This window comes from Etheostoma cragini, chromosome 5, assembly GCF_013103735.1.
Source record: "Etheostoma cragini isolate CJK2018 chromosome 5, CSU_Ecrag_1.0, whole genome shotgun sequence".
Taxonomy (NCBI): Eukaryota; Metazoa; Chordata; class Actinopteri; order Perciformes; family Percidae; genus Etheostoma; species Etheostoma cragini.
This window is the reverse complement of record NC_048411.1, coordinates 16,284,494-16,298,794: the sequence shown is the minus strand read 5'-3', so window position 1 is coordinate 16,298,794 and position 14,301 is coordinate 16,284,494. Positions and strand designations below refer to the sequence as shown.

At 38.2% G+C, this 14,301-nt stretch overlaps 1 protein-coding gene and 1 long non-coding RNA gene across 2 annotated transcripts in view; one reads left to right on the top strand and one right to left on the bottom strand.

Moving 5' to 3' along the window:
• Positions 1-1,917: 1,917 nt before the first annotated feature.
• Positions 1,918-14,301, bottom strand: part of LOC117944881 (2-oxoglutarate dehydrogenase, mitochondrial-like) — a 17,502-nt gene continuing 5,118 nt past the window's right edge. The window contains exons 3-5 of the mRNA XM_034872104.1: positions 10,398-10,574; positions 5,005-5,107; positions 1,918-2,042 (exon numbers count right to left, since the gene is read on the bottom strand). Of these exons, the coding sequence (XP_034727995.1) occupies positions 1,933-2,042; positions 5,005-5,107; positions 10,398-10,574 (390 nt within the window). The 3' untranslated portion in view covers positions 1,918-1,932. The remainder of the gene's footprint in view (positions 2,043-5,004; positions 5,108-10,397; positions 10,575-14,301) is intronic.
• LOC117944895 overlaps positions 9,188-14,301 on the top strand; it is a 16,894-nt gene continuing 11,780 nt past the window's right edge. Inside the window, exon 1 of the long non-coding RNA XR_004656681.1 lies at positions 9,188-9,199. This is a non-coding gene — a long non-coding RNA (uncharacterized LOC117944895). The remainder of the gene's footprint in view (positions 9,200-14,301) is intronic.

The following is a 14,301-nucleotide window of genomic DNA, read 5'->3' as shown; positions in this document are numbered from 1 at the left end:
ATGCACATTGGAATTACATACGGTAGATTGTGTCATCTTAGTATTTTCTTCTTACTGCAAAGCAGTTTTTAACATTGTGTTTTGAAAGATGTTACATACATAAAGTCCTACAAAAAGTACATAAATAAAGTACATACATAAAGTGTAATTTAAAATCTACCAATTGATTTTATGGTTTTATAATATTTATTGTTGTGTCTGGATGAATTTAAAAGCTCCTTCTTGCCGACACTAAAATTAAAAAACTAAATGTCAATATTATTCAGTTGAAATATGGAATGCAGTATTATGACTTTATGATATATTTACCTTCAGGTCTGGAAAATATTAAAAGTGTTGAGTGCAGAATGTTTTACCTGAACCTTCATCATTTGTGGCCACACTTTAGAATAATTTCCTGACGTCAACTAGTGAACTCTTTTCTGAGAGATAACTCCTGTACCAGAGGTTTCTACAAACTGTTCTACTGTTTACTAGACAGAGCACGGAGCTAACAGCAGCTAGAAGCTAACAAAGCTAACTAACCGTACAAAGGAGACAATCAGGATGGACTGAGGCAACTAAAATTCTTCATGTTGTACATTTAAATGTTTATATTTTTGAAAATTGTGCAAATGTCCTCTGAATGTTTCCTGTGTACAGATGTATTAAAAGGGATATTTCACTGTGATTTACTGTCTGATATCAAATGAACACAATCTTTCCACAGGAGTAAAGAACTATGAGCCTGTTAAATGTAAACACTTTGTGCACTCTCCTCTGGTTGAAGATGTTTTGGGGTATTTTAGAATCAACAATGTGTTTGTCTCCTTATGTTACGAACACATCAAAGTTAGCAGCTCCTTGGTTGCTTCAAAGTGCAATATCAAGTGTTTTAGGATGAAATCTTTTATATAGTTTTATTAGAAATTATTTCGTAATCTTGTTTACATAGAACTGTCTGTCTTAGCAAGGAGACTTAGAACTTGGCAAGGCTTTCCCAGTTAATTGAAATATGTAAATGTACATGTTTGGATTTTTTTATTTAAGTTACTTAACAATACATCAGTTATTGTATTCCCGCTGCAGAGCCATTTCCATTTACCAGCACATGATCAATTTAGGGATGCACTGATTGGTATCGGAAGTTATATTGAGGATATCGGGCCATTACATGATAATATGGGCCATGATGTCACTGATCCATATTAAAGCTGTAGTGCGCAACTTTTTGATATTAATGAACATCTGTTACATTCAAGCCATTGCCAAATGAGCTGATACGAGGCTAATTTACACAACTCTGTATTTCTCAGCATGGCCATGTTCAGAAACTGGTGTCGACCGGTGACGTTTGTGCACAGGAAATCAAGCTAAGATAATTATCTCTTCAGAAGAGTATATCATGTTTTTTTTAATCCTCCATGTCCTCCTTGGCTACTAACAACTGTGTGGAGGAGGGGTAGGGGTAATGCATGATAAATGTAAGGCTTGTATAATGGGGATGAAACAACAATTTTGTTGTCACAATTTAGAATTCCTCATGGGGGAGACAGAAACTAAACACTATAGCTTTAAATAAATACAGTGTAGTATACTGTATTCTGTGTTGCTGCATCAGTGCATCCCTGAATCCGTTTATCTTATTGTATAATAATGACAACAAAGACTTATGGAAAATGTTCTGATACAATAAATGTTGGAAGTTATGTATAAAAAATTTACATTTGGCCGTGGTGACTTTGGTTCCCCAAAGTCCGAAGATATTGGAGGCTAAACATTTATTAACTCATGTAGAAACAAATTTGATAAAAAGCAAAGACAGTGAACCAAATGAAATATCTCTTTTCTTTATATCCCATTCCCTGGTGCAACAAACTCTACAAGAAGTCAGGATGACAGAAACAGATTCCTGACTTCATGTAGATGTGACATGCACACAAAAATATTTCACTAAAGATGAACCACTGGCTTCACAGCACTGAGCAGAGACGCACAAGCCTTGTGGTTTCTCGTACCTCCTACCGTAAGGATTCTCAGCCTCTCCTTGAACACAGCCATGTCTGGAAGGGGCGTCAGCAGGTGGTAGCAAAGGAAGAAATACCCGGACACGGTTAGTGACCTATGACCTGCTTTTAAACCAGACACCCACAACCATTTTACATCACTGCCACAATCGTCTACAGAGCAAAACAACTGCCCCGGCATCTCAATGTCTCCACCACCTTTTTATGTGTTTGAAAAAAGGACCAAAGGTCTGGTGATTTTAGAGTGAAGTGGTGGAGAACGAGGGATGCACACCATGCTGAGGATACAGAAGCCATACCACAACCAACCCACACTGAGGCAGTTCCCAAACAGGAAGCCATTCTGCACAGGTCACCTTCACCGCAGCAGGGAGGCAACTAATTCCTGAACTAAACACTGACACACTGAGTTTTCACTACCAACTTTAAACACATTCCTCACATCCCAGCTTGTCTGATCTCAATAAACATGTTTCACAATCTGTCCCTTTAACAGTGTGTTTGAGTATTATTCAATCACTTTGAGTAAAAAGGGTGTAAATAGTGCTTTGAATATGAGGGACTGAAGAGTGCTGATGTTAGATGGTGAATCAGCAGTTTTACTGCAGTAAAAACAGACAGAGCACAGTTAGACAAAGCTAAAGCTAATTAGCAGTTAGTTAGCCAAAAGAGCTTGAAGGAAGACCGTAGGGACAGACCAGGTCACACCTATAATACTACAGGGTTATCCCATCTAATAAGCCCCCCCCCCCAAAAAAAAAAATCAAGTTTCCTTTTGTCTTCATACAGACCAGAAAATCTGATAACAGGATAATATAAGTTAATAAATCAATCAGTCAGTCAGTATCGTCTTAGAGCTTTGAATCGAGGCACATCAAATTGACGCCCGATTAAGAACAAGGATGTCACTTTGACGGCCATAAAGATGTGTTAGTGTTTCTGACACTTTTAAAACAACACCTTTACAGAAATAACAACTCTTACATCCACATTTCTCTTTGATCAATGCGACAAATGTAAAATTAACTCCAAATGAACTCAACCACAGAGTCGGTTTGAACTGAAACGGTCTCCCAAACACAAAACAACCAACCTAAACAATAAGTCAGACTAATCGATGAGGTTAAACACAATCTCTACTCAGTCTGATTAGCAGGTTAGCAGTTAACTGATAAGTGAGACTTCTCTCCTTGTTCTTGACTTAAGACAGAAGTTACCAACTTTTTTGAATAAACAACAACTCTGACCCCTATCACTGGTTCCACATCAGTTCAGCCAAAGACTTTTCTCCAAAGTGGGATTTGTTCCCGCCTTGGTTTGTTAACATATGGTTAGAAAGGCCTGAAATTCACCGGTAAATCTAAAAAAAGAAAAAAAAAAAATAGATCTGAACAAAAGTCTGAAACGACTTACATCATTGAGTGCAGCAGAAAAATGTTTATCAACTTGTAACATAAGAAGGAAACACTTCTCTGCTCTTTATATTTTCTTAGATAAAAGCAACTCATTCCCTACCGACACCACCACATTCAACATGAATTCTCCCTAAATATGCCTCGGTTTCTACCAGAAATTGATGAATTGGAAATAAATTTAGGCAGATACGGGTAGGCAAGACATGATACAAGTTGATATTTAGCTAAATCAATATTAAGATTCCCATTTAAAAATAATTGATTACATAGAGCCAAGCTGGTCCAAAACCTCAGCATCTCTCATAGACTTTATATAAAAATGGACGTAGAATCGGTGACGCTGCCCATTAGTTTGTGGACAGATGATTTGAAGCCAAGAGTTTGCATTTTGGCCATTGCTTTTCCTGGAGCTAGAGGAGTTGCCCCCAGCTGGAAATGATATAGAATGCAGGTTTAAGGCACTTCCGCATTGGCTTCACTTTTCAGGTGCGGAAGTTGCTGCTTGTTGTTTTTAAGAGCAATGAGCCAACAGAAACAAGCCGCAAGTTACTGATACAACAAGCTAACGAGGCTGCAGCTTAGAGCTAACGAGTCAGAGCAGAAGCCAAACAAGGGAAAGCTAACACACATCTAACTGCCCCAGCAGGTTTCCACCATCAGATTATAGATGCTGCAGATTCCAGAGCACCTAGCAGAGATACTAAACAGACCTTTACTGTGAGGTTGGGTTGTCAAGAAAATAACTTAAATAACATATCTTGCGCTTAAAACAATATATTTTATATATATATATATATATAAAAACCAATGCTCAAAAGAAAAGCTAATCTTTTTTATTGTGGCCCACATGTCATTGTTGTTCCTTTACAAATGGAACAAGTGGAAAATGAGGGCCACCTGAGGGCCAAATCTATTTCTGTTCAAGTGAATCCAATCAAGATCTCCAATTACTCTGATTAGGATCTTTCTCAACAAACCTACCTAAGGGCGTTTTAGTGAAGCTTAAAGTCCTTCAAGGGGACTATTTCACAACGTCAGTAAAGAGGATGGTTCCAGTTTCGAGGTTGAAAAAATAAAGTTTAAAAAACATTCAATGTATACAAGAAAGTTCATTTTAAAGAACACAAGTAGGTGTTTCGGAAGTTAGATGTTCTAGAGACTTGTAGAGATTTGTTGTATACAAGAAAATTTCAGAAATGGTTCTAGAAGGAATATTTCTATAGTTTGCAAAAATTAAATATTCCCATTAAAAAACATGATTATAAGTGAGATAAGGTTTCAGGAACTTTAACCATATATGAGAGCGTTCCAGTTAATTTTAATTGATGAAGAAAGCTTTCTGAAAAATTCATCGTAAACAAAAACATTTCAAAAGTCTCCAGTTCAGGAAAAAGTTTTTGAAACATGTATTGTACATGAGAAGGTTCAAGAAATTCTCCTGATGTACAACATGGTTTCAGCTTGAGACAAGCTTGCAGAAATATACTCAGTAACAAACTTCCTCCAACTATCAGTAAACTGGATGGCAGACCAGGAGACAACAGGGGGAAGATGGGTTGTTTTCTAAGGGTTCAGCTTCTCACCCAGCTTGTCGGAGGAGGTGATAATGTCAGTGGGGACACACGAGTCCAGGTCGGCGTCCATGATGCCGAGGGGGTCCAACTGGGCCACATGGTGCCCTCGAATCTACAGGGAGTGACAACAGCCCAGAGCCCACCCAGGACAGGACGAGGGGGTTTAGGTTGAGGAGTGAAGAGGACAGGACGGATAGGAATGGAGTAGATTATGGAGGAGGAGGAAAAAACAACATGCAACAAAACAACCGCAAGAGAGGCGTGAAAATGAGAAGCAGGACGGCGTGGAAGATTTAGAAAGCAAAAGAAAGCGAAGATATAGAAAAGGAGGAACGGCGAAATAGAAAAAAGATCAACATGAAACAGGATTTGAGACAAAAACAAGGAGAAAAAAGAAGTACAAGGTTTGACGACAGCAGGGTGAGAGTATAAAAGAGTAAGGAGAGAGAGAGAGAGAGAGAGAGAGAGGGGGAGGGTGGGTGGGTGGGAGGGAAGAGCAACATTAACACCAAAAGCTGGAAGCAGTTTGTTTGTTTTCTCAGTTCTGGCGTTCTCACCAACGTCCTGGAAGCCGGTATTCACCGGCGCATCATCAAAATTCACACAGCTGATTCCCAGAGGATCCAACTGGGCATTGTGATGCCCCATCACCTGCACACACACCCAGCACACACACACACACACATCTGGTTGACACAACACAAACACCACTAACAGGCAGGCCTGGTTACTGGAGGTCTTCACAGGTTGACTTATCAGAGAGCTATATCCAGTCTAATAAGGTCCAGGAGGGTCCTGGTGTGTTGCAGAGACTCTCAGTGGCAGTATTCTTTCTCCATTCCGATGTGGACAGACTCTAACTACCCATGGGTCTATTTCGGACCGGGCCAAGGTCTGACTGTTGCCGATTGATAATCTTTTCATCTATCAACGACTGCATATTGCTGATGCAGATTTGAAGACAATTTAGTGAGAAAAAATGTATTTATGAATAGTTTAAAGCTTATTACATACAGTTTTTCTATGTTATTAGAAATGTCCGTTTCCACTATTTTTTTTCTTCTTCATTTTTCCGACTCTGTTTGTAGCCCCAAAGCATCCCGGGTATGAGAAACGGATGAATGTGAAACTAATCAGAATAATATGTGAGATTTGGTTCAGGATTTTATTGTTCCTGATTAAAGCTTCACTCTATGCTGTGGAAGAAGTTGACGATGTAGAAATGATTAAGTTCTGATTATAAAATATGAATCTAGTTTAGTTAAACTAATGCTCAACTGTTTGTTCTGTGGTGTTTATGGAGTCCATCCAGAGCTGCTGTGTACACTTCTAGAGGTTTTTCATTAAATCAGATTTCACATGAGTTTAATCTGACCTGAGACTGTTCTTTTACCTGCAGGTCAAACTCAGATTTCCTTTAAATAAACCGGAGCTGAACCTAAGGAAATGAGACTGAGCCGTTTTCAATCGTAGATTTAAGGTCTGCCAGACCTGTGAAGACCTCAATTTCTCAACCTTCTCAAACCAGCAAACAACAACTAAAGAGGAGTTAGGATTTCATGTATATCTGAGCATTTTTGTAATTTTATATTCAAGGGCGCAATAGAAACTCGGCTTTATCACATACAGAAATGTATACCTTAATCAGGGTTCTTGCAGGTTTTAGTAAGTCAAATTTAAGACCTCTTTAAGATGCATTTTGCAGCGAGGGTTGTACGTGGAGCTGGGTTCTTAAATTCAAAGCTTTTTCAAGGCTCAAGACCTTTTTGACAAGTCAATGCCAATTTCGTACCCATTCCAACAGAAGTATGAACGGAAAATCTGAAAATCTGTATAACTTTTAAACCCTAGAAAATAATTTTGTACAAGTAGGCTACTTGAGTTAAATAAAACATTTTATTTCATATATAATCTAATTTATTGAATTATAATGTAATCCAATAAAATAAGATATATTACACTGCCCAATGAGCACTTAATACCTTGTACTGCCCCCTTTGGCAAGTATCACAGTTTGTTAACACTTCTTGTAGCCAGCCAAGAGTCTTTCAATTCTTGTTTGAGGTATCTTTGCCTATTCTTCCTTACAAAAGTCTTCCAGTTCTTTGATATTTCTGGGTTGTCTGTCACGCACTGGTCTTTTAAGGTCTATCTACAGATTTCCAAATATGTTGAGTTCAGGAGATTGTGAAGGCCATGGCAAAACCTTCAGTTTACGCCTCTTGATGTAATCCACTGAGGATTTTGAAGTGTGTTTAGGATCTTTATCCATTTGTAGAAGCCGTCCTCTCTTCAACTTCATCTTTTTCACAGATAGCCTTAACTTAGCGTCCAAAATTCACTGAAATTTTATTGAATCGATTTTTCATTAACTCGTGATATGTTCCCGTATTCCACTGGCTGCAATACAACCCCAAAGCATGATTGACCCCCCCCCATGCTTAACAGATGGACAGAGGTGCTTTTCAATAAATTCTGTGCCCTTTCTTCTCCAAACGTACCTTTGCTCATTGCGGCCAAAAAATTCTATTTTAATTTAATCGGTCCATAGAACTTGTTTCCACAATGCATCAGGCTTGTCTATATGTTTATTTACAAACTTTAAACGCAGATTTTTGTGATGAGGAGGTATAAGAAGTTTTCTTCTGGAGGATTCTTCCATGAAGACCATATTTGTACAAGTATCTCTTTATAGTGGAATGGTGTACCACAACTCCAGTGTCTGCCAGGTCTTTCTGGATGGATAGTGCAGCCAAACAAGGGTTTTGACTTGCTTTTCTCACACTCTTGCAAGCTGTTCTGTCTGATATTTTTCTTGGTCTTCCAGTTCTTGCTTTAACTTACACTTTTACTGATGACTGACATTTCCTAATTACATTCTGAACAGAGGATATTGGCATCTGAAAACGCTTTGCTATCTTCTTATAGCCTTCTCCTGCTTTGTGAGCGTCAACTATTTTCAGTTTCAGTTTTCTAGACAACTGCTTAGAAGAACCCAGGGTGCTGATTGTTGGGGCAAGGTCAGATAAGTCTGGGCATTTAAAACCTTAAAATTGACATCACCTGGTCTTTCCAGACAATGATGGACAACAATCCATGACGCTGTCAGGTCTCAGCTTTCAGCTTGTGACATATTATACAAATGTCTAATCTGTCATCTGATGCCTTCTGGAGATTTTTCCATAATTTCTTGACTTCTTTGTGCACATTAATACAAATTTTTATCTGGGGTGAACAAACTTTCGAGCCCCACTGTAGATATAGATAGATAGATACTTTTTTGATTCCCATGGGGAAATTCAAAAGTGGGTGATAACTTTTAACGTTACCTGCCGGTCACATCATCTCGACAGTCCATTCACAGTGAAATCCTGCACGGATCAACAGATGTTAGAGTCTGGTTTGTTATAAGACGCACACTGAGCAGATTAATGCGCTCACAGATGCACTCTTTGCAGGTGTTACCGCTCAGTGTTTGGCTATCTAATAAGCCGTTAGCCTGTTAGCTTGAGCTTTTTCTGAAGGCGCCGAGCGGCCAGCCAGGCTCCGACACACACAGAGACATTTCGCACACCCTTCACTCAGTTTAACCGCTAACCCACCGGTCAGAGAGGCGTACTTGCATTGTGTCTTGGTCCCCTGGTGAGTCAGTTTTTAATTAGCCTACCATCAGCAACAGTTAATTTTTTTTTCTACACATCCCTGGCCCTAGCCAAACTTCAACAAATTCTAAGTAGAAGCAGACGTATTTATTAGGCAGGCATTGCATTAATCAAGGGATTTGTAGTTTTATCACCTCGTAGCTACGTCACAAGAAAATTAAATATAAGAACTCGGATGAAAACCTTGCTGTTTTTCAGACGTTTTAAGGCCTTCAATTTAAAGTTCAGAATTTTAGAGTTTTTAAGACCCCACGAGAACCCTGCTTAATTGCAGACCTTTTAAGTTTGCACACAACTAATAAATGAATAATCATAAATGTATCTTAGAAATCTTAGAAAACACTTTCTGCTATAAGGCTGAGAAATGCTAAAACTACCAACTAGGTCTGGGCAATATATAGATATAATATTTATATTGTTATATGAGATTAGATATAGTCTTAGATTTTGGATATAATGCAATAGAGTAAGTGTTGAACATACCAGATTTTTTTAGCTGTTCTAATATTAACTTTAACCTGTCATTGTGTAAATAACATTTTGTTAAAGCATCAATTTTCAACCCTACAATAACCTCGGAATATTACCATTGAAGTATTTGATCAGAATATTGTGATATTTGATTTTCTCCATATTGCCCAGCCCTACTACTACTATACTACATTGAACAAATCATGAGAGTTTATAAATAACTTACACACGCTACAACTTTGTTTGAGTAGAATATAAACAGAATGATGTTGATGAGAATATATAACAACCTCTAATAATAATAATAATTGAATGATCATCTAAAGATCCCACAGTAAAATATCTGAAAAGAACGAAGAATAAACACAGTTTCATTAATCTGTCTGCTTAACTAAGCTTCATTTTACATGAAGTTCTGTGGGGGGAAAAACATATTAAATCATCACATTTTACAGTCATGGATCCGGGGTTAATGTTGGAAAAATTAAATATATTTTTACAAGTGTTAAAAGAAAATCACCAGAAAATAAATTTGAAATACTTTTTATTCAATTTAAAACTGTGCAAACTAAAACCTCAATACTGGATAGATCAGCAACATAAAATAACTTCCTGGATTTTTAATTAAACTTAAAATCAAACTCAAATGACTTAGAGTTTAAGAGCTAAAAAACAAAAAGACACTTGTTTAGTCCTTCAATATTTCCCTTGAAAAGGCCAGTTCAACCAAATTGCTCAGTCTAGACAACATGTCAAAACCTGGACAGATAAAACCAACCATTCAAAAAAAACAAAAAAAAGAGGTTGCAGAACTTGCCTGAGAATCATCATGGTTTTAAGTTTTATTCAGTATAGTAATATAGCAATAGCTGTCTGTAAATTAATGGGTACCCTGCAAACAGGAGCTGCTGATAGATCATTCTGCAGACTTTAAATGGCAAAAGTTTGACTAAATGAAAACGAATTCATACATGGTGTTCAAGTTGTAGCCCAAGGCTAAATCAATGAATTCATGGCACCATTATATTTCCTATTTACATCCCCCGAATCATTATGGGCAGAGTAGTTTCAGTTATTTTAGTGAACTGACCCTTTAAGGCATATTAGAGTCTGGTGTTGTGTCATATAGTCCTATCCTCGCATCTTGCAGCAAGCCATGAGTTACATGGAGGCCATAATCCACCTGTGAGAATGTGCTTGTGTGCGTCAGTGCGCCTGTGTGTATTTGCACTTGTGTCTGTGTGAGTGTGTGTGTGTGTGTATGTGTACCTGGTAGGCCCTGATAAGGGACTGGACAGCCAGGTGATCCTCCACCAGCTTCTCCACGTTGGGCTGAGCTCCGACCAGAGAGGAGAGCTGAGGGACTGCAGACAGAGCCAAAGGAGACTGGTAGGCTGCACCGGGAGGAGCACCGGCATTGGCGTTCCTGAAAAATACATCCCATGACTGGACAAGAGGAGAAGGACAGGGAGGAGGAGGAGAGAAAAAAAGGAAGATTTTTAATAAAACGATCAAAGAAACGGTCTTCTGTTATTGTGTATCTAACCAAGCTTTGTTCAAGAACAAGACTTGTTGCCAGAATACAACAGTGAGTGAGAGTTGGAGCTAAACTGGTCTGCTGTGTTGCAATGTATGGAAGTTGATAAAGCTATTTTTAATTTATGCTTTTAGAAGTTGTAGACAAATTTAATTCATTTTTTAAAGAATTAAACCGAGGACAGAACACTGGATAAATGATATTTTTTAAGGCAATTCGGAAGAGAAACAATGCAAACATTGCACATTCAAGACAAATAGATAATCAGAATTGGGCAGAGTAAAAAAGGTGAGAAATGAATGAGCAGATTGGTGATTAATGTTAAAAATGCATATTTAAATGTGAAAATTGTGGAATACAGAAATGATTCAAGTAATTTTCTGACTTCTCAGACTTTGGAATCATTCATGGTGTCTCAAGTGTGGCTTTTCTGAACAGCTGTAAACATTTTTGCTTTCAGACATGATTGCACATGTACAAACTACTTTTTCTACTATACCCCCGCTGTAAGTGCCCTCTGAAAGAGGAGGAGGAGGGTTGCCTGAAAGCTGATATACACCCCGGCTGACCTCCTTCTAAAGACGAAACACAGAAACAAACAGTATTTATTTTCTAGTTAGAAGACGGTGGTGCTCCCTGCACACGTACAGTCCGTTTCCTCTGTTACAGGTTTCCACTCTGTGGTTCATAGATCATTCTTGACTCATGAGTCACAGACTCTCTCCGGCCTGCTCGCCAACATTTCACTCACTTTACAATTTACTGTCTTGCTGTAGTTCCCAAAGTTTCTTTCAACTCATTTCAAGATCATGGCATTATTGAGTTTATATTGCAGGTCAATGCTGCAAATGGCGCCAGGCAGAAGTCCTGGAGAGTAACACAATGTTCTTTTAATCAGTTGGTCTCTCCCTCTCCCTTACAGACTTAAGCAATATAACCCAAGAGGGTATGATTCAACGTCATTATTGGCATGAAAGTGATGCAGCAAGCACCTCAGCCCATAAGCATCACCCTGCAACTTTCTTGGCTTGCAAAATTAACTTTTAGATTATGTTGATGGCGCAGTGAATATGACATATGCCTTTGGTGTGGGAGACCTGGGTTCAATTCCCACTGCAATACATTAACCAATGTGTCCCTAAGCAAAACATTTAACGCCTAGTTGCTCCAGTGGCATGGCTCTGACATATATAGCAATTGTAAGTCGCTTTGGATAAAAACATGTCAGGATAAAAATGACATGTAATGAAAATTGACAAACATACGTGTAATAATCCATTGCTCAGTTTAAAAGGGATAAAAAATGATTGTCTCTCCCAGATCCCTACTGTACATATCTTTTTTGAAATAAGTCACATCCTGGTCCACCAGAAGGGGAAGGGCTTTGTCTCTCTATTAATTTAGACACACAGGAAATGACTTGTTCATACACCACTCTGCTCAATTTGACCTTCTCTACACAACTCACATCTCTACATACAGTTTGTGCATAAATCACTTCAATCTGCAGGAAGACTACTGTTTTAAGCCGCAACGTGTCTGAATGAGACACGTGACATTCCTCCTGATTCTGATCTGTAATTACTGGACCGATCTACATACACAGAATTGTGTTCAGAATAATAGCGATGTGTTTAAAAAAGTGAATAATGCTCAAAATCCTTAGAATAGCTTTTAATTCCATAATATCAATGGCATTGGGAACACTGCACATTCAATTCCAAATCAAAACATAACCAAAATCCATCAAGTTTGTGAAGAAAAAAAAAAAAAAAAAAAGTAATCCAGCCCAGGACCAGTCAACTACATTTCACAATTCCTCTTCATTACTGAGTCTTGCCTCAGAAACAGCATTTTTGATGTCACCCATAAGTGTTCTTTGGGATCGAGGTCTGTTGATTGGGCTGGCTGCTCCATAACATCAACATTGTTCATCTGGAACCAAGACTTTGCTCGCTTACTGGTGTGCTGGGGGTCATTGTCTTGTTGAAAGACCCATTTCAAAGGCATTTCCTCTTCAGCATATGGCAACATGACATCCTTAGGTATTCTGATGAATTGAAACTGATCCATGACCCCTGGTGTGCGATAAATAGGCCCAACACCACAGTATGAGAAACATCCCCATAACATGATTTTTGCACCACCATGCTTTACTGTCTTCACAGTGTATCGTGGCTTGATTTCAGTGCATGGGGGTTGTCTGACAAACTGTCTGCTGCCCCTAGATCCAAAAAGAACAATTTTGCTCTCATCAGTCCACAGAATGTTGTGCCATTTCTCCTTTGGCCAGTCAATGTGTCCTTTGGCAAATTTCAACCTATTCAGTACATGTCTTTTTTTCAGCAATGGGACTTTGCAGGGGCTTCTAGCTGACAGCTGTGCTTCACTTAGCCTTCATCTGATCGACAGGTAACTTTACATCTTCTTTGATTTTCTTGGAGCTGATCATTGGTTGACCGTTTGCCATTCGAATGGTAGTTGCCCGTTTTTTTCACCACGTCGTTCAGGCTTTGGATGCTATTTCAAGGCATTTAAAGATAATATTACCTGAGCAGCCTATACTTTCCTGCACTTCTTACATGTTTTCCCCTCTCTAATCAACTTTTTAATCAAAGTTCACTGTTCCTCAGAGCAGCGTCTGAAACAACCCATTTTTGCTAAGTATTTCAATGTGAAATGCACTGTAACTAGCATGCACAACATTTGCTTCCTTCCTTCAATATGGGCCATACTGTTTCTTCACAGAATCAATCACCTCACTAATTGAACACAACAATGCTATTATTTTGAACATGTCCCTTTAATGAGTAATTTCGCCCAAGTTGGTCATACTCTGACATTTTCATATAATGATATTCCTATTACTATACAACATTACTATGATGTATTGTACAATATGGGTCAGTGTCAACTTAAGTCCTGCTGTGGAGCTTCCAGCTAGTTTGCTAAGCTGATAACAGCAGGGCACAGTGTCTGTGACATGTGATATGACGCATGTGTGAGCACGTGCACAAGTGTCAGGCGTAGGTTTTACTATGAACTCAACATTCACCTTCACAATTAGAAACCACATTTTATCAGAAATACTGAACATTATTACTCACATATACTTTTTTTTTTTTTTTTTTTTTACATAAAATGGATTCTCCAGTCATTATTCAACAGTCCAGTTAAATAACGGTAATAATTTAATCTTTAATTGCTTTTTAATCTCAGGATGAAGAGGGTTCTACAAACTGCCGCTGCCAAATTACTTTTTATATCAAAATGTTACTGTTTGTGTGAAAGGCTAAATCCAGACATTTTGATTGAACAACAAAAAAGGGGATTATGCGGATCTTTGGTTTTGTTAAATTCAATTAAGATACTTTTTCTTAAACTCTTAATTATTCCAAACAATTGGCAGGTTTCGCAGTAGAACTCAGGGCCAATCTAAGCTTTCCCAAAATTTACCCAAGATTTACCATCCGGATTCAAAATCTTTGTTTTATACATTATCAGTAGTTAAAAATCATTCAAAGTGACCTTTATTATAAATAAAGGATCTACAAATGATAAAATTATCAATAATCAACATTATTTAAATTCATCTGAAAAGATTAGAGACTGGTGGTGTAGCAGTCACACCACACA